This window comes from Anopheles darlingi, chromosome 2 (assembly GCF_943734745.1).
Source record: "Anopheles darlingi chromosome 2, idAnoDarlMG_H_01, whole genome shotgun sequence".
NCBI classification, from domain to species: Eukaryota; Metazoa; Arthropoda; class Insecta; order Diptera; family Culicidae; genus Anopheles; species Anopheles darlingi.
In genome coordinates, this window is record NC_064874.1 from 58,152,025 (window position 1) to 58,173,463 (window position 21,439).

Here is a 21,439-nt window from a genome sequence, read left to right on the forward strand (position 1 = left end):
TGAATTACTGTCCAGGGCTATAAGGTGTCCGAATGACAATGACTAGGCAATATTGCCTTTAGGTTTTTAGGTTAATGAAAAAAGTGGACTTGATATAGGTACGGTGAGATAATCCGTCTCTTTCGATGCGCATCTTCGCAATTGCCAAACTGTAAGGTAACGCTGCTATGTACCTTCAAATTCGGAAGGTACCATTTGCGCATCTCCACACAGATTCGGATGAAAAAAAAGACGAAACCTGTCTGCCGCTAGATTTACGGTGACCATCGTCATTAAAATCGACAGCTAGCACTACAGTGGCACTAATGTGCGTAACTTCGCACATTGTTACTGAAATCGATTAAGAAATGGAGGCACCCACCCGTTGTGTGGCGACATTCTGGTAGTGGTGTCTTGTGAGGTCCGAATCACATCACGGCGCGGTCACTGCTCGCTATGGTCAACAGGAGGAAAATGGTCTTACTCCATGGGAACGTTGAACTCGCGTCGCATCCATCATAGACTGTGCGGGAGCAGCCGTAAATCGTATTATCGCTTATAATGTAACCGTCTTTAGGGTCAGAGTAAGTGGTCTGGCCGTTGTCCCCAAAAAATAATCGCTTACCGCGCCTCTCCCGCCTCGCAGCTAATGCTTTCGGTTACGCAAAAGGTCACCATGCATTAGGATAGGGTTTGACCTCTGCTGCGCATGTTCTCATGTGTAGGTGTACTAACCTTCACCTGTTAATATTACCCCTGCCAAGTATTATTTTGACATCATCAATTGTAGTCAACTGAGGTAAAAAATGGGGTTTTCTCAAATGTAATCAGATCCCACCCTAAGTAGTGTTTCCCAAAGAAAGTGTGAATTCCACTGACCCAGTGGTGAAGAAAAGGCGATGGCGAGCCCGGGGATGAGGTCGAAATCATTAATTCCATCACGGCTTGTAAAGCGCGACGCACCTTGGAATCATTTAGTGTAATTTTCTGCGAGTTTAACTTTCATGGTCATAATTTTTATGGCGCGACGGTGGTTGACTTCAGTTCCGATTGCGACTGCGTCCGGGCGTGCAAATACCGGGCATGCCATGGCTGCATTACTGGAATGCTGTTGGTTGGTCTTGTTTCAGTTTTTTGCATTTACAATTCACGATGCATAAATGCGTGAATGTCTTTCTTTTACCATGTTCGTTGATTCTTGCGGTGCCTTCAGCCTTAGTCGTAGTCTATTATAATGATATGCGTTTTTACGACGCATGCTTCTGTGATGGTAGGGGCTTGTGGCCATTGTTAACAGAAGGAGCGTAAATCTAAAATATGTTTCCAACTCATTTTCATCTTTCACTCGCTTACAAACTGGGTGTCAAAAATGCCCTTCCAAATGAAGTGTGAATTAATGGCAGAACTGAACGCGAGGAGACGGTGTCGAGATCTGTGTTCTCACATTCCATCACTCTTTCTCGAGAGAAAAATTGTCAATTTGTGTGTTTCGAGGACCCGCGCACTGGATCAAACTCACATCATTGTTACTGTCCATTATGCTGCACATTTTTCATCACGCTGACCTTAATTGAATGAAGAACGTTACCCAAAACTCGTTAACTCCGCACCACCAAAAGTCGTAACGACTAGAGAACCTAGCATCGGTCGCCTTCAGATTGGGACTGCTAACGATGGTAATCTGTCAACGGATTGCACTTACGGACACGAGGGCACGAGGGTAGGCAGCCTTATGGAAAATATGAAAATTGACATTGAAAACCCGTGTCTAGGGGATCAAAGAAACGCCATTAAAAGTTAGCCTTTTATGATCGATTTGTAGCGAATCCTGCGTCGTGTCCAATGAAGCAAGAAAGTACTTGTCCCTGGTGTAGTAGACCTTCCAGCCGATGTGGAGGAATCCGGTCGTTACGGCCATGCATGACGCTTCGTAAGCAAATTTCCTTATCGATGATGAAATAACGGTGAAGGAGGAAGACGCTATACAGCAGAGAAAGCAGAAGCGGTCGTTTGCTACTTTTATAATTTTCTGGTTTTTTGCAGAACCAAAGTTACTTAATTTCGGATGCAGAAGGAAATTGGCTGCCGTTAGCCATGCGTCACAATGTGTTGTGAGCACAGGCAGTGTCCGTGTGGGTTTGGATCTTAACTGTTGCACAGCTAATGAAAGGTGTTCAACCGTAAAACAAGAAGGTAACCCCTTTCGTGACTTGACAAGTCGTTGATGCATAAAAAGTGCAGTTTGCAAAGTGGATCAATTTCCAATTTCCCTTCATTACTAAGATATTTGCATGAAGTCGTGCAATTAATTTATGGCTTAATGACGGCACGATCAAATCAATTGATGCGCGAACATTCTTAATATATTTGAGCAAATATCACCTGATGGGTCAACGATTGTAGCTGAGAAAATAGCAACTTCAAATTGAAAACAAAAATCAATTCATAATCATTCTACTCCCTAGCGCCTTTGTTCACCAATTGCTGATTATTCTTTTGTTCCTAATTCAATAAACGCTTTTAAAATATGCGTTTGCTTCACACGACCGCTATGCGATGGGCTTTCAAAACAATAAAATTGCGGTCATGGTGTGTCCAAACTTGCACGACTTTTTTTTTCGTTGAACGTCGACTTCCAAAACCCGTGCCTCGATGCAGCGTCACGAACGGAGAACCTCCTGGCGCAATTAGGCGTTTAATTAGTTTTTCATTCGCAATTCGATTTTACCCAGTTGAGTGCATGAGCTCGTGGTGGACACCTTTTGGTAGGGATTATAATTATGCTCATTCCCCTCAGCAGCGAGACATGATCATCATCTAAGAGGAAACGGCAATAGCCATTCATTACTCGCTAGAATCTCTATAATCTCCACACTGACCGCTCTGGCAGCTAGACGGTCGCATCTCTTGCGAAACAAAATCTCAATCCCACGGCATCAAGTTCCGATGGCTTAATGAAGATGGTGGTGTCTTACATAGGGCGTTGGTCCCTTGTGGCCCGCGCGTGTGCTGCTATCAAAATCAATAGCAGAGCTTCTTCCTACCTTTTGATTGCCCCATGATGACATGGTGGCGCAATTTGCGATTAGTTGTGATCTGTTCATTAAAAAAATTTGAGAACATTAACCACTCGCTTCGCTCGTCCTCCATTATTGATAAATGTAATCCTTCCTGAACGCGATACGAGGTTCCGGTCCATTAGGAACGTCGCCAGCAGAGCAGAGGAAATGTCTTCATCTTTACCTCCAAGCTCGGTGCTGAACGGAGAAAAAGATTTTCTGCTTCATTTACGTGATTGGAACTTGCGGTCTTCGATACATTGTTGCAATGATGGTTTCGCCCAGGTATACTTTTGAGAGAGTTGCCCACAATAACCGAATTGAAACATGGCATTTGCGGGCACTTACATAGTCCTAGACAACCCGACAGCGAACACGCTGATTTCGCGAACTGGGCTTTCGTTCGCGAAACCATTTCGTTTAACCATGAAACCAACCTGTGATTAAAGCTTTTCACAGATGATTAACTTGACGAAACAAATCCCTTTCTTCTTGTCTTCTTGCGTTTTAGCCGCATTCCACCTGGTTGGCATTACCGGTAAGGCGGTGATCTCCGGAACACAAACCTAACGAGGCTGAAAGTTCCAGTTGAGTTTTGAGCGATCAGCCCCATCAGCACCACCCGGGTCCAGTCATTGTTGTCCGCCCTCGCCGCTTGCCAATCCAGCTTCCTACTAGTGCTCCTTGTTGTTTCCCGTGACGTATTCGTTTCGTCAATCTTGACCGTTACCCCCGGGTAGAGGGTGTCCCGTCATGGCCTAAATAACTTTTGGTTTACTTCTCTCTCCACGGTGAATTATGATGTGATCGTTGCCCGCGCATGAAGCGCAGCATCAAACGAGGCATGGCATAGTGGTGATCGCTTGATCACTTCATTTAGTCTAGCTATTGGATGGCGTGCCGTGGTGATGACTCTATCGATGATGGAAAACAATGGATTGTGCTGGTTTATAAAGCAAGGCAAGGAATCTGGGACGCATTCTCATCTTAACGTTGTGTAACAAATCCCTTTTATGTTTCATAATCGTGTCCAATGATGCTAACCTTGTGGGAGTATTAATCTCTATTCTTCGAGTGTGCTCCACATTTAACAGGTTGTTCCATAAAAATACGCAAAAATCTTTTGTTGATGTTCAAAACTATTTGTCCAAAAACGTATATTCGTCCAAAAGTGTATTTTATAGCGTCCTTCTCATTTTCAATAGTGTTTTTCAATTGTTTTAATCATGAGCATAGCAAATCGAAAACATATTTTGTAAAAAGGGCCTTCGAGCTGACAGTGAACCAATACTGGGTATCAAAAAGTTTTCATATTGAAAACTGCACCAGCAGAATCAGATTGGAACTGCTTGGAGGTCAAATGTTTGATATCCAATGTTTAATATTAGCTGACAACCGAGATAAGATTTATTTAAAAGTACGATAGGAGCTCTACCCTTCTAAAATATTATGTTTTCAGAGTGGTTGAGGTCTGGAAAAAGTTTGGAAGTCTTGGAAAAAAAACTCAAGAACGTTTATCTGTTTTTTTTGTCCCACCCTGTATTATCACTTTTCGGTTCCTTCTATCTGGGCTTCTCCATCGATGACAACATTCCGAATGAAGCGGTTTTGCAGAAAAGAAGCAAAACTTTAACGCCCGATAAGAAACCGAATCACGATCATCACGTACGCCAGGGGCTTTACGTGTGACTGGCAGTTAGCTAGTAGATGCATCAGCCCTCCTGGCTCCCGGATATTTGCAGCACTGAAATCAATTGCGCACCAACGCATCGCGCAGTCGTATCGAAGCGTGATAAGAAATGCTTTCTAGAAGCAAGCCCCCTTTATCTTTCCCCCTTTTGGGCTGCACCAATTCGCGGGCTTTTTCTTTTCCTGTATTTTTTTTAAATCAATTTCGCGATTTCCTAGAGGAGTGCATTATATTATTTGCCACAAATGAAATTCGTCATACGGTGTCAGCCACAATCCTGATGGATTATCGGATTTACTTGCCTTGTCTCTATCAGTTAAGCACAAGGGTGACAGGACGCAATAAGTGGGACGTTTGATTTGAAGCTGATCAAGAAATGCACAATTGTGTTGGAAGCCGATTACGATTTGTGTCCGTACAAATGTGGGACAGCTTTCTGTTTGGCTCGCTAGGGAATGCACTTCTTTGGTTTCCTTTCCCACGTGCTTTCTGTATCTGATCGTGTTACATAAGTGGTTCAGAATATCCTGTTAGACTCCCGCACACACCTTCCATAACCAGACAGGCATTGGAGTGAGCATTAGGGATGATATTTACTTAGGTCAAACGGTATCAATTGTGGTCGGTTGTGGTGTTCCATTTCCGACTGGGCTTTCGTGGCATAGGGTTTCACCATTCTTTCCGTTTCAAGTCGACCAACGGATCAAGTTGTAATTGTGTAAACCAATCCCGTGCATCATTCGCATTGTGTTGGGAAGATTCGCTTGCGTAAATGCGTACCAGGGAAACCTGGTTTTTTGTTTTTGATAACCGAATCGGGCAGATAAAGTGTATGGCGGTCAGAGACGAGAAGTTGCATGATCAACCACAACCCTTCACGAGGCCAACGATGCTGGAAATTCCTGCTCCACCGATCCCTCGTGCCCTCGGCCATTGCTGCCAATCGCACTCCTCCAAATGCCGCCAATGAATGCTACGCATTTTCTCGCATTTCTCATATCAATTTTGGGCGGAAGGGGAGGGAAGAGAGGACAATATTGGTGCAGTTTAAGTCCAATTACTGTGGGCATTGTTTGAATGGTGATCGCCACCGTAAAAGAGTGGACCGAGCTTGTGAGCCAATTTTGTAATCTTACATTTTCGTTCGTAATCACGAAATAGCGCGTCGATAGCAGCGCAGGTGCCCGAGATTGAAGGGAATGTAATGATGTTGAAGCTTCACTAACAATTTGCACGTTATCGCAGGGTCTTTTTCGCTTTCGATTCCATTTGGGGACAATCGCTGGCGTAGAAGATTATTATCTTTGTAACGTCTCTCAAAATGCGCTCTTCAAACATTAGGTTTCATAAAGATAATAATTTTTCTTTATGAATTTCATGTTGAAAACAACTAAGTCCTCATATTTACAAGGTAAGACAAATCGCTGATTCGCAAACAAAATGAGGTAATCGACATGTTTACTCAAAAGTATTATTGCCTTTATGAGTCATCTTAAGTCGTTTCTTAAGCAAACGGTCACCTTGCAAACATGATCACTCAAGCTTTGTGTCTCCCTGTTGATCGCAGCAAAAAGGAATCAACTCACGTATGTCCTCGTCTCGCCCTTCGACAACTTTTGCTTATGGTTTCTGCAAAAGATGCCATCATCCATGACGCAGAGCTTCCACCCAGAGATGGTGGGATATATTGGTTTGCATATCTGTGCCTTCAACAACGACATGAGCAACCATTTTGGCACCCCTCGACCACCACCATCAACCGTCGGTTTTCGATGGTTCTGCGCGTCAAAGTCAGCCCCAACGGCGCTGTGTCGGCGGCCCCTTTCGACTACCGACGATGGCCACACGGCGATGACGGCTGGCAGTCTGTTATTCAACATTTGCAACATTGCGCGAGACAGAGAGAGAGCCCCCCGTCATGAAGGTTTTTTTTTTGGCGCGCGCAAAAAAAGACACAGCAAACGCCATTTGAAGGAGCGATCTAGCGGTTGGCAGGCGGTAAACGGAACGCAGAAAGTGCAGAAAATATGGGCAAAAATCAACACCAGACCGAGGAGGTGTTAGGGGTGGCCTTACCATACCTTACCAGCATAACCAATTCATCGCCGCTCTGCGTGACTGACACGAACTCAGTGAGTGGGCCTGGTTGGCTAGCTGGCTGACTGATGATCGTCGGTGATCGTTGGATGTGGCCGTTTGTCTATTTTGGTGCAGATTTTGGTCGATTCTTAGCAAAACGCATTTGCGCACTGGCCAACGCCCTCGGTGTGTTCACCTACACGATTGCTCACCCTCACAGGAGCAACCGCGTCGTTGTCACTGCATGTGAGGTGTTAATGCACTTTTTTTGTGGATATGATGTTTTGAGGATAGATGGTAAAAGCATTTGCTCGAAACCGAAGCTCCACTATTCACACTGTGCGCTAGCTGGAGGCCACAAGCAGCAAATCGTAACTGCTTTGCATAACTATGCTCATAACCAACGACGAGAGCTCGATCGGATAAAGGAAAAGGCTCTACCTTTCTCCCTACTGAGTGGAACTAATTTTTTCTGTTGTAAAACCATTCATTGCTATGTCCAAGATCTTGGATAAATTATGCGCACAAATCAAATGTAGCATAATCCCCGTTAATTTCGAAATCGTTCTATTATTAACTTAGCAAAACCGAGCTAATGAATGACGCTGTCAATTGCGCAACTTCATTGAAAGCAGATAAACATGATTTTATGTTGTTTGTTCACGGTACGATAAGTCGAGAGTAGCTGCTTAAAGCGACTGATACCCTTAGTGCCACAAATATCTCCGTGATCGTGAGATGAATGACCCTGAATGGCGAGACTGAGGATCACGATCGGGTAGAACAGGGAAAAAGCAATTCTTATCACCTAGAGGCGTTAAGGAAAAGGTGCTTGGATTGCTTCTAGATCCTATGAAGGGTACGTTCCGCATCGATACTCTACCACTCACCATCAACCTTTCCTCCAATTCTTCCAATTGCTCACCGCTTGCACGAAGCACGTGCTCTACAATAGTGCAGCCATGTCTGGAGATATACCGTTTAAACCTGCTGTACAGCTTTGGTATGGTTTTAATGGTATCCCACCTGAGTTATGCCTGCAGGCTGCAACAAGCAAGCGAGCAAGCAGCCAGCCAGCCCGTCCACATAATTCTTAGTTCATACCCGGTTCCGGTTTTCCTCCTACTCCATACCGAACCATAAAGTCCAGTTTCTGCAATGAATACGCGCGGCAATGGCTCGAGAACACCGTTAAGGTGATTTGCGGTGGTTGCATTCTGTGCACCTTGTGTCTAGCAGAATTTTACACATAATTAAGATATGAGGGGATAGCAACGTGTACGGAATGAAGTAACCGGTGCACATAGGACCAGTTTGCCTTATGCCTTCCCTTTTATACCTTGCGGCTGGTTTCTTTTTGTTGTTGCTAATTGTAATTTATGGCAAATTTGGTTGTAATGCAACCACCACGTGTGCACAGTGTTGTAGCGGAAAAACAGAGTTGAAGTCGATCTAACAATTCATGTGAACAGTCTTGCAATGAACTGTCGCTAGCATCGATCGATTAAAGTTTCAAAGTGGTTTGCGATTATTTTGGCCCTTGGATGCATAAAGCTCCCATACACCTAAACATCATCCATCCGATTTTGCATATTGTGTAACAATCTGAACGTTAGTGAGGTCATCCACGAAAATCTAAGTCGACCAAAAATCTCAGTACTGGTATCTCGGGCGTGAGTTGTTATTCGCTTGCAAATTTCATTCGTAAGGAGAGATTTTATGATTGAATGGTGCGAGCGAGCTGAACGTGACTGAACAAACGTTAATGTATGTATGTATGTAACTCTTGGAATGATGGATAATCTCAATGTGTATGGAGGCTTAAGAGCGTCCTAGTTCTGCCGGATCGGAAGTAGGTTGGTTGACGATTGTTTCGTCTTGTTCTACATACCACATGAAATTCCGTTCCAGCCAGTTGGAGCTGCCTTAGATGCACGTCATCGCGCAACAAGAAATATGCCGATACACCCTTCGTTTGGTGCTCAACGGCCAAGAATGGTTGAAAGATTCTGAGGCTACCATCTCCCACCAAACCAATCCACGCGATACCCTTACGCTTCGATGCACTTCAGAGAGATGCCCAAAGCGCGAAAAGATCGCGACGAATGCATTATGCCTTCTGCGAGCGCCGTAGTGTTGCTGTATTGATGTTCCGTGCATGATCGAGGTTCGTTGGAACAGACCCAACACACCCACTGTGTACGGAATTATGATTTGTACATCCGTAGTCACTCCATGAACCACGGAGAAACACGGTAAGGTGGTTCAGTGGTATGGCTTCCAACGCCTGTCCAACGATCAGTCGCACGCCGGTTGATCAGGCCGGTTTACACACAAATTCCCCCAACCGACTGCGCTCGCGCTCGATGTCAGTGAGGAATGAATCACGCCTGGGTCCCGGCAAACCTGTTTTTCGATGATCGCCGCTGCAGTTCTACCTCGTGATGGTGGATCTACCAATGCCTTCGCAGCGCATGACTAATGTCTCGTGCTAGCCGGTGGAATATGTTTGGGTTCATAATTGAAATGCTGAACACACATCATCACCGACCGCCGTAGAACCGTTTGCCACGATGGCAGTTTGTGGTTGTTGTGTGCTTTTCTCTAGCTTCTCACCACACGTGATCATGTGATGTGTGCGGTTTGCGTGAGGAAACATTAAATCATAAATTCACCGTTTCGGGAAACGATCATATGCAGTACCCCAGCACACACCGTACTAGGGCTAGGGGGACCGTTTTGACGATTTGCGGTGACAGATTGGGTACACTGTCCAGTCCTGAGTGGGGATGGGGGACGGAAACATATTTATAAAACGGCACGAGATCATGGCTACCGACGACGGATGATTGCGGTGCGCCATGATTCTGTGACTGACGCTGTGCAGACGAATGGAAATAGGCATGCGAGCCACTGGCTGATGGTCAGTGCTATGCTAATGGGTGCGTGTTAGTCGCATGCGGAAATGAAAATCGCTAATGAAGTCATTACCTTTCCAAAGGAGAGCAATACCTGGACTCATTAAACTATGATGAACCGGAAGGAGATGATCGTAAGAATGGGGCTCTTGTACTTTAGGAAAATCTGGTTTGGAAAGATAATTAATAAAAGCTAGAAGCTTCTACCAATACAATAAGATGTTTGGATTGAATGTTGCAGATACGATTTAACATCTCCGCTAAAATATATTATTGACAGTCAAAGAACCACTGTCTGTCGCAAATTCTTGTTCTTTACACAGTAAAGGTCAGAACCATGATTTTGTAGATATTATATTCTATTTTATTGCCTCGTTCCCGACATTGGCACAGTTTCGGTTTCACATCCAACCGTGAGCCAAACGTCACTCGATCGATAGTGAGCCACCGTCGCTCATAGACCGAACGCACGATGGGGAACAGAAAACATGAAACTCCTTCCTTTCCTCCGATTCGGAATGTCGTCGGTACGAAAATAAATGCCCCCTAAAACGCGTGGTACTCTGCTACTACCGAGCTTGTTGTGGCGCGTGGTTCACATAGCCATGCCCGCCCTTCTTTTCATGCTGTCATCATGCTGCCTGCCAGTAGTCTTCGTTCGTAACGCACTCAAAATAATCGACCAAAGCAAATCGACCGCTCCGTGCTGCTGCTCCTCGAGTAACATCGATTTCCCGTGGGAAGACCAAGAAATACGTCTTATTCCGGATCGATTTACCGCAGAGACATTGGCTGGGGCTGGTCACCGCTCTCGCTGATCCGCTGATTAGACGCTCTTCGGCGGTGGCTGATCGTGCTTTCGGCTGGATTAACCGTCCAATGTCGTGGTCGTGGTGTTAGCTATGCGACGTGTTCGGGCAGAGAAATGATCTAATGGAATATGGAAACACAAGCTCTCGTCGAGGCGGTCGCATTGCTACGCCAAACAGCTCCATGATAACCCCCATGGGGTTGGGTTGTTCTGTGGTGTGCGTGAAGTGAGATCGATGTTTCTTCGTCTTCTCGTCTGGCGTATGTTGTCTTCGATTCTTTCCTTCGCGCCGCAAGATTCTCTCTCTGCCCTCTCTCGGAGCAGAAATTCTTTGCAAGTACTTTGTTCTATTCTACCATCTTCTATGTTTACATTGTACCGGTAATGAATGTTTGTTTAAATTAAAATGTTAAGTGCTTATCCTCAGTAGCCTGACGCTGCTAAACGGATTGATGCTTATGATTTTAGAATGGAAGTGGTTCCCCCCACTTGGGGAACTTTTAAACACAAGTTCGTTATAAGTAGCCAGTTAACCAACACTGTACAGTCAGCCGGCGACATACGTTTTGTCGTTGAGTCAGCTGGTTCTGATTAGCTTTATCGCGCTCTCACCCAAATGGTTCATTCTCTCACGAACTCCCCGAGTCGAGAGAACCAAGAGCCGCGCTGCAACGCTACTGGTGAGTTAAGTAGCGAGTCCCTTGTACACCCTGTGAAATATGAGCAGCATCACATCGTTTTCTAAAATTGTGTCTTTTAGTGTCGGGCAGTAACGATGATTTTTTAGTTAATTGGTTGTTGCTAAAGAACCGCCTTCTTGATTATGTATACTGCTTAAAAACAAAAGTTGTGAATATCGTGTACATTTTTGCGGTATTTAATCTTCGGTAGAAACATTTATTTTTATATGGATTTTACCCACACTATTAGCTGATAATATCGTAAACTTAAGATGGATCAACTCTCGATTGTATCAACTTTCACATATGCCTCTGATCCGTTAATCCCTCTATAAAAGGAGAGAATTATATTATTCGCTTATAGATTGAATTTTGACATTGTTTAAGAAAGTTGACATTCTTTCCTAAATTATTGCATGACGAAGTGGTGACCCAATATGTTTCTGAAACGGATTGAAATAATCTAAGTATAAAAAGTTTTAGGCTCCTGATAGAAAATAATACATTCTCTCGATAAGTAAGTAAATAAGATACTAAGCCCGTACGTAAGTAGCTAAGCAAGGAGTTCAATCTAATGCCACTGGATTTGCTATTAATTTAAAAGCATATTCACACATGTTTGATGAAAACTATAAACTTCAGTCCTTCGCTGTTGTATTTAAAGGAAAATACAACGGGCTGATGTTATTTCTGTTTCGTTGGGTGTACCGCGATCCCCTTTACTAAGCGTTGTCGACGGTGCGTTCGAGTATCGTTTACGTTGAGCGCGGACCAAATCGTGGAGAGCCAAGCGCAAGCGGCGGCGAGCACAGCAGCAGAGAGTGGCCCCAAGAAACGGCTACCACCGTGGCGCGGAACCTTTGGAATGTTGCCGACCGTTTCTCTCTCGCATTTCTGTTCGAACTTTCAAACGGCACGTTGCGGGCGACCAAAGGCGGTTCCTCCGTTGCAGGACTTTGAACGGCGGACGGGTCGTCACCGTCACCAACCGTTGTCTCCGTTGTGGTGCCTGTTGGTGTTGAGTTGGAAGTGCGTGCGTGTCTATTATTTCGCGGTAAGAAGCTCCTGCGGATATGAGCTTAACGGGGTTAACATGTCCCCCTTCCCTGTGGTCACCAGTGGTCGCGGGGTTTTTTTGTGATTCGCACCTATCACCTCGTGACCAAGCGCGCTCTCGGTCACTTGTTTGTGTGTTTGCGTGTGGTCAAGCGTCGCGTATGTTATCTTCATTGAATTTCATGCCTTCCGCTGCCGCCGGGCCCCGTTCCGCGGGGTTGACAAGTGCGCGCGGCCAACGATGTGAGTGTTGTGTGTACGAGGAACGAGCCGGAATCGAATTGCAATATTCACGCCTTTTTGGTCGGCACACCGTTGAGCGTGCGTGTGGTGCGGTACGGTACGGTACGTCCGGTCAGCCACAGACGACGACGACGACCACGACGACGGGCCTATAATGCTCTCCGTGTGCGTCATGTGAAGTGTATTTATAGAAATTCTCGGTAAAATCGTGTAAAAACCAGGCAGCCGATCCTTTCGGTTACGACTCAACCCGCTCAGCTGGATGTTTGTGTGTGCTTGTGGAAGACCTCACTCCGTTGGTTCGTACGTGTGTGTCCACAGGTCCGAGGTTCATTCGGATTGTTCACTTCACCGTTCGGTGGACGCGACCGGAAGCTACCGGAATATCCTTTTTCGATCAATACGCGGTCGTTGTGCCATCATCGTAGTTCGTCGGAACCGCGGTCGGCTGTGTTGTGTCATCGAGAATCCGTTCCGTGGACACACGGCGGTGCTCATGCAACTCTGGATGGGCACACCACACACCACGCGTAACAGTGCCGCTCTGTGAAGTAGCGGAAAAAGTGCAAGTTTCAAGTAAAATTAGAATTCGAATCCGTTCAAACCCCCCGTTCAAACCAACATCGTATTGTGCCCCCGGTGGAAGGAAGGAACCGCATCGAAAACGAAACCTCGAACGAACGTGAGCTTAGCTCAGCTGGTGTTCAATGATGTTTCCTTAGCAACAGTGGGCCAGTATCGGCATCAGAGTGGTGCGTGCTCGTACTGTACCAGGAAGCCGGGATTTGTGCTTTGCGAATTACGTACCCTCGACAGTTTGCCATCATTGTTAACGCCAGCAACACAGCATCAGTAGCGGCCATCCACTGCAATAAGAGGAACAACATGGCAAAAAGTACTCCAAACAGACCAACCCCGAGCAGGGAGCGAGAGAGAGAGAACGAGAGAGCAAAACACAAGAGAGTCTCGAAACAATCGTAGTAATAGTAGTAGTGTTGCTTTGATCGCACATTACGGCTACTGTTTTTCAAGGACACGTCCCAACTCATCTGGTACACCGATGCACCTTGCAGCGCATTGCGTGGTGTTTGTTTATCCTTGCCACGTTCTGTTCCATTTGGATTAGTGTAGGCTCTAGTGCACACCGCAACGGGCGCACGGGTACATTGGTTGAGATGTTTTCTCGAAACGCTTTTCTATCGCCAGATTTGCAATGATAGACATTGATAGTTAGTAAGCCGTACGATTGTTCGAGAAGTAAATACCGCATGATTTGTAGACGCAATGCAGCTTCTCTATCACGACGAGTGCCTTTAGATATACCTAAAAGAGAGCGAGAGAGCAAGATGATGTTCCGTTGCTCGAAAAGCATCCAACCGCGATCACACAACGCAACCAACGATTCCTTCGAGATGTGCACCAGATTGCGTTTTGGCGCCACCTCACATCATCTCCTCACGAAGAGGAGGGCGACCTTGATCGCATTGCTTTTTCTTCCAGCTCATCCTCGGCATTCCTCTCTCAATACACAAACGTAGTAAGCTGGGTGCACTAGGTTGTACTGGTGTGCGCCTGTCTGTCTGCCTACCTTTGGTGCAACACCGCATCTCTCGCACTCAGCCATGATGTTTCGCCGGGGGGCGCATATACACGGATGTTTGAAATGAAGAAATGATGTTCGACGAAAGTGCAGCATAACCACAGTACACCCCCGCCGGCGATGTCCAATCAACTCATCCCATCCACCCGGACCCAATACATACATGAAAAGCAACTCTTGGCAACGTCCAACCGGCGGCCGGCCAGTGTTGGGGATTTGTGGTTCGTCGCCACCGCCGCCGCCTTCGATGGTGAATTTTCACTGGCACGGTTGGCCGCCACTAACGCACCACGGAGCTTCGAGTCCGTTCGAGTGTGAAAAGTGAAAAAGAAATACGCCAAACGCCAAAAATTTCCTTTTTTCCAATTCGAACCGATCTGGCGACTCCGCTCTGGTGTGGGGTACCGTGGACGTCGAACGGCGATGCCGCCATATGTGAGTGTGTGCGGTCACGTAAAGTTTTCACTTCAGACGCCTTGACGCGATCGAGCACCGCTGGGTTGGATAGGTTGCTTTGGTCGTCACCTGTTGATACCTCGCGCTCCATTACGTTCAGCCTGAGTGAAGGTTGAGGACAGCGACGGTAAACTTTGATGATAGTAACATGATGTTACATTGTTTTCACAAACCTTCTGCTGAAGCTGCTGTTCCTCGGACTTGAAGACGCGGAGGATCGCGGGAACTTATATCGTTTTGATAAGATAAGATACCCTTGCGCCGGTGGCGTCGTTATCTTGTGCTATGTTAATTACGGGGGCGCCCGGGGTATGGCAATCAATTCTGTTAATGCAGAAAAATCGTTCGATTCCTGTGGTTGATACCCGTGTTCGTAAATTGAGAAGATGACGCGTCTCTCGATGATATGTCCGGGCGCGAAGCACTGCATGACTAATAGGGTGCATCATCATCTCCGAGCGTGTTCGGTGAAGTACGTTTGATGAAACTGGAAACCATTTTTTTATTATATGGCAGCTGGTAATGGTAAGGCTAACCATGATATGATAGCTATCTGGAATTTACTCGCACTACTTACTATGCTACTTGACGCTATCACGCACAATTAATCGGCACTCGAGAACCTTGTTCCAAGAGCTTTAACAAGATTTTTGAGCTACCATGCGAGTGAAGTATGGCTTAATTACGAGGAAATGCCTTTAACCTCCCCTCGGATGGTAAGCGATAGCAAACCTGGAAATGATGTCAATTACATGTTTGACAATACCCATTATCATAACCGCTATCCATTGTCACCGTTTGCACAGTGGAACGTCGACGTCGTGTAGCAGATGATGAGTGTTTTCCCCGCTTGATTCACAGGGGGGCGACGTCCATTTCATTCAACTTTTCCAACCCATTAACAAAACCATCATCTTAACCTCCTAGCTCCTGACATGGTAGGTCCAAGAGGTGGGGAGGGGAAGAGCAGGTAATGGCTAGTTTCGCTGCCCTTTAAAATGTCAAGCATTTAAAGGTGTTAATGATTTTTTTATGTACGCCAAACCGGGCATCAGCTCGCATCATACTAATTGTTAGAGGAAAGTGTCTAAGCAACACCATTAACGCCTTTTGTATTGGATTTAGTGTCTTACCTGGGATTCCCTCCTTCAGCATCTGACCGTTTTACCACTTCAGAGCGCTGAGCAGCAGCTCTTGAATGAAGATGAAAAACTGAATTTATGATTTGTGACAGCCAGATGAAGCGTTAAACACCGTCATCAAAAGGTGCTCAACCTCGTTGGCTGGACTGAACTCGGACAACTACCACTCCATGTCGGTTGATTTTGTGGCAGTTTGACCCATAAATTGAAATACAATTGGCGCCTCCTGACTTCTGGGGCGTCTTCCGAAGCGGAGGTTCTTCAAGGTGTTCTCCGTCCTGAACGATTTCTTACTCCCGAGGGACAAATTTATAATCTGTTCGCGTCGCGCTTAATGTTACGACCGAAGCGAAGCGGAAGTTGCACGTTGCTTCGTCAAGAACCCTATTCAATCCACGGGGTTTGTGTTACGCTGCTGTGGCGCCATCCCATTTTGAGGTCATGTTTGAATTCTTTGCATTTCTCATCGGTCCGGAGACCCACAGTGTGTGTGTGTGTGTGTATAAAGGTGTCTCCCATGTGTGTGGCCGGCGTCATCGCCCGGAGGGAAAAGATGAACTACAAACACGTGGTATAAGAAGTCGTTCGGTTTTCCTGGGCATACGAGACCGTTTTCTTGAGAGAGTGGCAGGAAACGCTTTGTTTATCTTTGCGGCTCATGTTTGCTCAGAAGATGCTAGCAGTCGTGGAAGAAAGAGCAGCCAGCCAGTAGGTAGCAGCAACTCTTGTCGTTGAGAATCGTTGGTTTGCTGCTGGACTGAAACGAAATAGCTCTGCGCTATTTTTAGCCCATTGGCATGTAGTCACCGGGAACCGAATACGCACTTCCTGAGAGAGTGATGGTTGCTGGAATCGATAGCTTAAAGAAAGCTATTGAGTGTGGATTAGTGCGCAGAGTGTTAGAATTTTGTTTGGATAGATCAAGGTTAGAAGGATGATTGAGTTCTTGTAGAATGAACTTAAGGTTCTTATAGTATTTAGTTTGAGAACAGATGAAACGGTTTAAGTTCCAAGCCCTCTCCTTGGTGATTTCTAATTCTAATCAAAATTAGAATATCCATCCGTGGGTGGCGCAATGAAAGATCACATAAACTGCTTAATTCGATAATCCCAACCCACCCTAACGTTGGACGAGCGCGTCATTGCTAATCACGTAGTATTGCTTGATGAGACGTCTCCATTCGCCCTCCATTGGTCAAACGTCGTTGAAATGTGCATTAAATCAGAGAAATGTGCATTCCCGTGTCGCTTTTGCTGGTCCACTTTTTTTTTGGTTCGTTAAGGCGATGCATTAAGCAGCGATCGACTTAAATGTGTCTCAATAATGTTGGGCTTAGTCGAGCAGAAAATGCATTCGTGTGTCTGCTGCAGCTGCTGCGCTGGCCACTGGGGCCACGTGTGTGTCCATTCCACACACCACCATCATTGCGGGGCTCTCTATCTATCGCTCTATTTTATGGCAACTAACTAAGCCATACCATGATGTGAAGGCTGGCCGACCCAGAACCGATGGTCCGAAAACTTCTATCAAATGAGACGTTTGCACTTTCTCAATCATCTCACGCGCATAGCTCTACCGAGCGAGCGAGCGACCGATCGTTTTCGGTTTCGAATTTCGTCCTCGGTGGCCATCTCACTTAGGGATTGGATTGAAAATTTTAATCATTTCATGGCGCAGCACTCTTATTGACTGTGAATGTGGTTGCATTTTTACGCCAACCATTCATTTGCCTATGCCTAGACCCAAATTCCGTTCTGGGTGTGTCGACGGGACGGGATCGCGTTTGCATTATGCTGCTGGCGCCGCATTCCCGCACCGGGCGCTCTTCTTTTCGCCCAGCAATTAACGTCTTCATTAGCGTACCAGCCGGCGACGTTAATGATAGTTTTACCGCCTTCGAACCTTTCAGACTATCCTGCTTTTAACAGAAATCGACCCAGATCCAGAGCTCGATCCATTCGATACCGGGCGGTGCAATATAAAACGCAACTCTGCTACTGCATCCGTCACGGAGCTTAATTCGTGAGCCGTTGTTTTGCGTGCGCCTGTACCACCTGCTCTCAAGGGAGGGGTGGGGGACCTGGCTAAACGTTCACTTTTACGCCTATTTACTTTGACGGAAACTGTGTGCCGATAAGCCGAGGAGATAAGATAAGTTTATGAGATGCGCAAACGTGGTGCATCGTAAACCGCGCCGCGTATCGATCGGCATGTGCGGCCACAATGATTGCCATGAGATTGTTGGCATATGTGCAAACAGAGCTTTTCATGGATCATGTCGCTTGAATATCGAGACGAGATCTGATTAGGGATCGTGCATTAGTTCATGCGGCATTTATGAGTTTCACGGTAATCACGGTAACAAGTATTATGTTAACCTAAATGCCAGTAACGTATTTCGTTTTTGATTACTTTCTTCCAATTTGCAGGTTGTTTTGTGATTTAGTTGACATTAATCATTGCATCAGATACACATTTTTTATACTTTTAAAAGAAGGGAAAGGTAGTGTAATTAAACCGTTCGCCGTGTAATCAAACAAATAGTATTCAGAAAAAAGTACCGCTTAGTACATATAGCGGGAAAGCTAATACGTCACTTCCAGTATCAATCCAACATGTATGTTTAAGTTGATTATCTAATTATGGCCGCGGTAAGCTCAAAACTAGCATTTGACTTCACTGTTCCTTGTGCTATCCCACGAAGTTTCTTTAAAAATAGCGGTGGAATATCGAAAGACATCTGTAGAGCCCAAAAATGTTCATTATACTGAACGTACATTAATTCGGTGGAAAACCTTTTAAGCGACAGATGAGATCGCTGTCTCCGTATTTGCTAACTATCATCGGTCACTAACTGACCGAAAGTCCCATTGTGTCTCGTCCATTAGCAACTCGCTTCTCATCCTCCTTCCAATCTTAACCACTCGAGAGCGTGCAGCATTTCACTTTAGAAACTATCACTGGAAATGGAATGCAAATGTGTTAGCCATGCGGCTTGTAGCTAGTGTAATTGGTCGCAGTGTCTCCAAGCCTGCAGTCACTCCCGCTAATACAAATCGATTTCGTATGTGTGTGTGTGTATGTGTCTCCATCTGGATTGATTTCCCCAGGTGGAGGCCCCCTAGCAGAAACACGCGGGGTACATCCGTGCTCCGATCGCGATAAATGTGTTCTGTGACAACGACAAACTACTACTACTACGGGAGGGGTTGTTGGCCAATGTCGTTACCGACCGCGTTGCGTTGCAAATGCGAGAAAACAAGATAGTTTTCCAGCTCGAAAGCGAAAGCATTCTGCATTGCATTAGGCATGGGCCTGGGTGAATGTTTAGGAGCCGGCCCTGTTTAGCGTTGACTAAAATAATCGTTCAAGGTTAGCTTCCAATCAGGAAATCGATCTTGGAACAGAGAAGTGAGAAAGGAGTTTCCGTTGCACGACGACCGATTTGGTTTTGACAAAATCAGTCAAATCATTGCTTGTGCACAGTGTCTGTCCTAGAACGTGGTAGAGGCTAAAAACTGAAACTCATCGGAGAAACAGCGAGTTGCGCATCGAATCCTACCTTGTGCGCTTGCCACGATTCCCCCCCCCCCCCCCCCCCCCCCAAAACAGCAGCACACGTGCAATGACAACGTGCCTCTTGCACGGTTGTTGGAAAAGTGTTTTTCCAATATCCAGTTTTTATTTCACGTACCAAACACCCTCGAAACTGATATGACGTTCGCAAAGAATATCCTTCGCAGGCACCTATACTTATCGGTACAAAACTCCGATTAAATGGTGCAGAATAGAACGATGGACGTAACCAACCGGTCACAGCGTTTAACGCGTGACACATTCTGGGGTGTGTTTTTGTTTGTCTAGCCTTAATGTGTTAGCATTAGGGTGGAGCATTGATATAACCCAATTCTTCGGCTGCGCCACGTCCTTGATGTATCGATTTTCGTCACCAACGGAAATGATTTGCAAATGAGCAAATTTCCATTTCCTTGATACATTGAGGGCCCAACAAATGGAGGGAAAGCTGTGAGCTGGAGGGAAACTCACTCTCGTCGTGTCAATGTAATACAATCATGTAAAAGACCTAACGAGGGTTTTTATTATTATCATGCGTCTTTTACCTACCACAAACGATCGTTTTTCGCTTCGCTTACGGTATTTATTTGTGGTGCTTTTCAGTCGAATCGCGGTATCGTATCTCCTGAAAGCTCAGCTCCAGGTTTCACGAGTTGAAATATCTGCTTTCTTTAAACTGATTAACCTGATCAGCTTGATACATACTGAAATCGATCTTTGATCACGATAGTTATTCGATTTCATTCATTGGTGCGCCCAGTGGCAATAAGCAGCATTACCTTATTAGCGGCACGTTTGATATCCGAGACGCCCTTTATGGAGGCGGGTTTGATAATGATACTACTGTTACAAGTCTTACGATAGTCATCATGAATCATGTTATTGTACCTCCCGCTATAGAAGGCGCGTAACACAGTCTCACCTGCTGCTCAGGCTGCTGGTCGCAAAAGGCACCATATAATTGCCCGATCCATTCGGTTTACACTCCGATCTATGGATCACGATGGTGGTAGGGATGCGGTTTGATAGTTTCGTAGTTGACAGTTGCTCCGCTTATCGGTTCTGCTCGGTTGTTATCTGTGACGCACGTTGATTATGTTGGGCACAGTAGTGAAACTGGTCGGGGCTTATCAATATTTAATAACCTTCGTTGAAGTGTGCACACACACAGTGGTGGATGGCAATTTATCACAAAGTAAATTGAAACCCTCGGAATGTATTCTCAGGCCGTTGATGAGTGATGAGTGATCATCGGTGCGCACTTACCTGCATCGCTTCGGAAGCAAACGAAACCTTCGCATAATAACAGCACCGGCCGAAGGCCAGTCCCCGGATCAGATGCGTGACAGAATTATACGAAACAAGGGGGAAAATGGGGTGTAATTTTCTTAATGATTTTCCTCATGCATCGTGCAACTCGTGGAAACAACTCTCCTCCATCCCGAAGCAAGGTAAGGTGTTGGTCACCTTGAAACACCTGCACCTGCATTTCTTCTTTTGCCATTTCACGGCCCATACTTGATACGATGCTACCGCACCTTGCCGCCTGGCCACCATCCTTTTGGGCTTTGGGAATGATAATTTCCGTCCGCACCAAACTCGGATGCTTATGCTGCTGCTATACGAATGAGTTGCGCATATAAGAAAGCATCGAAAGAGAGAGAGAAAACTGCAACTGTCTGTCACGTTCGGGATGTTTCAGGATGTTTAATTCATGGAAGATCAACTCCGATCAGTCGGTGGTCCTATTCGACCGATCGGATGCCATTCTTGGCACGTGACATTTGCGAAAAGGTCAAATTTCATTTCGGAAGAGAGCGTTATGTCGTCGTCAATGTCGAACCCTTGTTTGTGGATATGAGTGGCATCTTACCACCCTACCGTATAACCCGTGATCCCCCATCTCCTCGCAACATATGGGATTCCGTGAAGGAGGATTGCAAACGGACGATGAAATGGATTTCACATTTTCCAGTCCAACGAATAAGGTGTTCTTTGCGGGCTTGTAACCAACTTGCTGCAGTAGTTGCTGTGGCGTAGGGCTTCGCATACGCATTGGCCACCGAAAGATGGTCAATGGGATTGGTGGTGGTGGTTGTTGTTGTTGATTGAAAGCGATGCCATGCCGAAAGACGATCGCATGTCCTTT

The 21,439-nt window shown here is 45.9% G+C and overlaps 1 protein-coding gene across 8 annotated transcripts in view; it reads left to right on the forward strand.

The window, feature by feature from the left end:
- LOC125949902 (trafficking kinesin-binding protein milt) overlaps positions 1-21,439 on the forward strand; it is an 85,659-nt gene that overhangs the window by 15,258 nt on the left and 48,962 nt on the right. For 2 of the 8 annotated variants that reach the window (XM_049677369.1, XM_049677367.1), the window contains exon 1: positions 11,950-12,270. The exons of the other annotated variants lie outside the window; for them this stretch is intronic. Coding sequence is in view for 1 of the 2 variants with exons in the window: in XM_049677367.1 (XP_049533324.1) it covers positions 12,082-12,270 (189 nt within the window). In the remaining variant the exon portion in view is untranslated. Of the gene's footprint in view, positions 1-11,949; positions 12,271-21,439 lie in introns of those variants that run through there. 8 annotated transcript variants of the gene reach the window in all.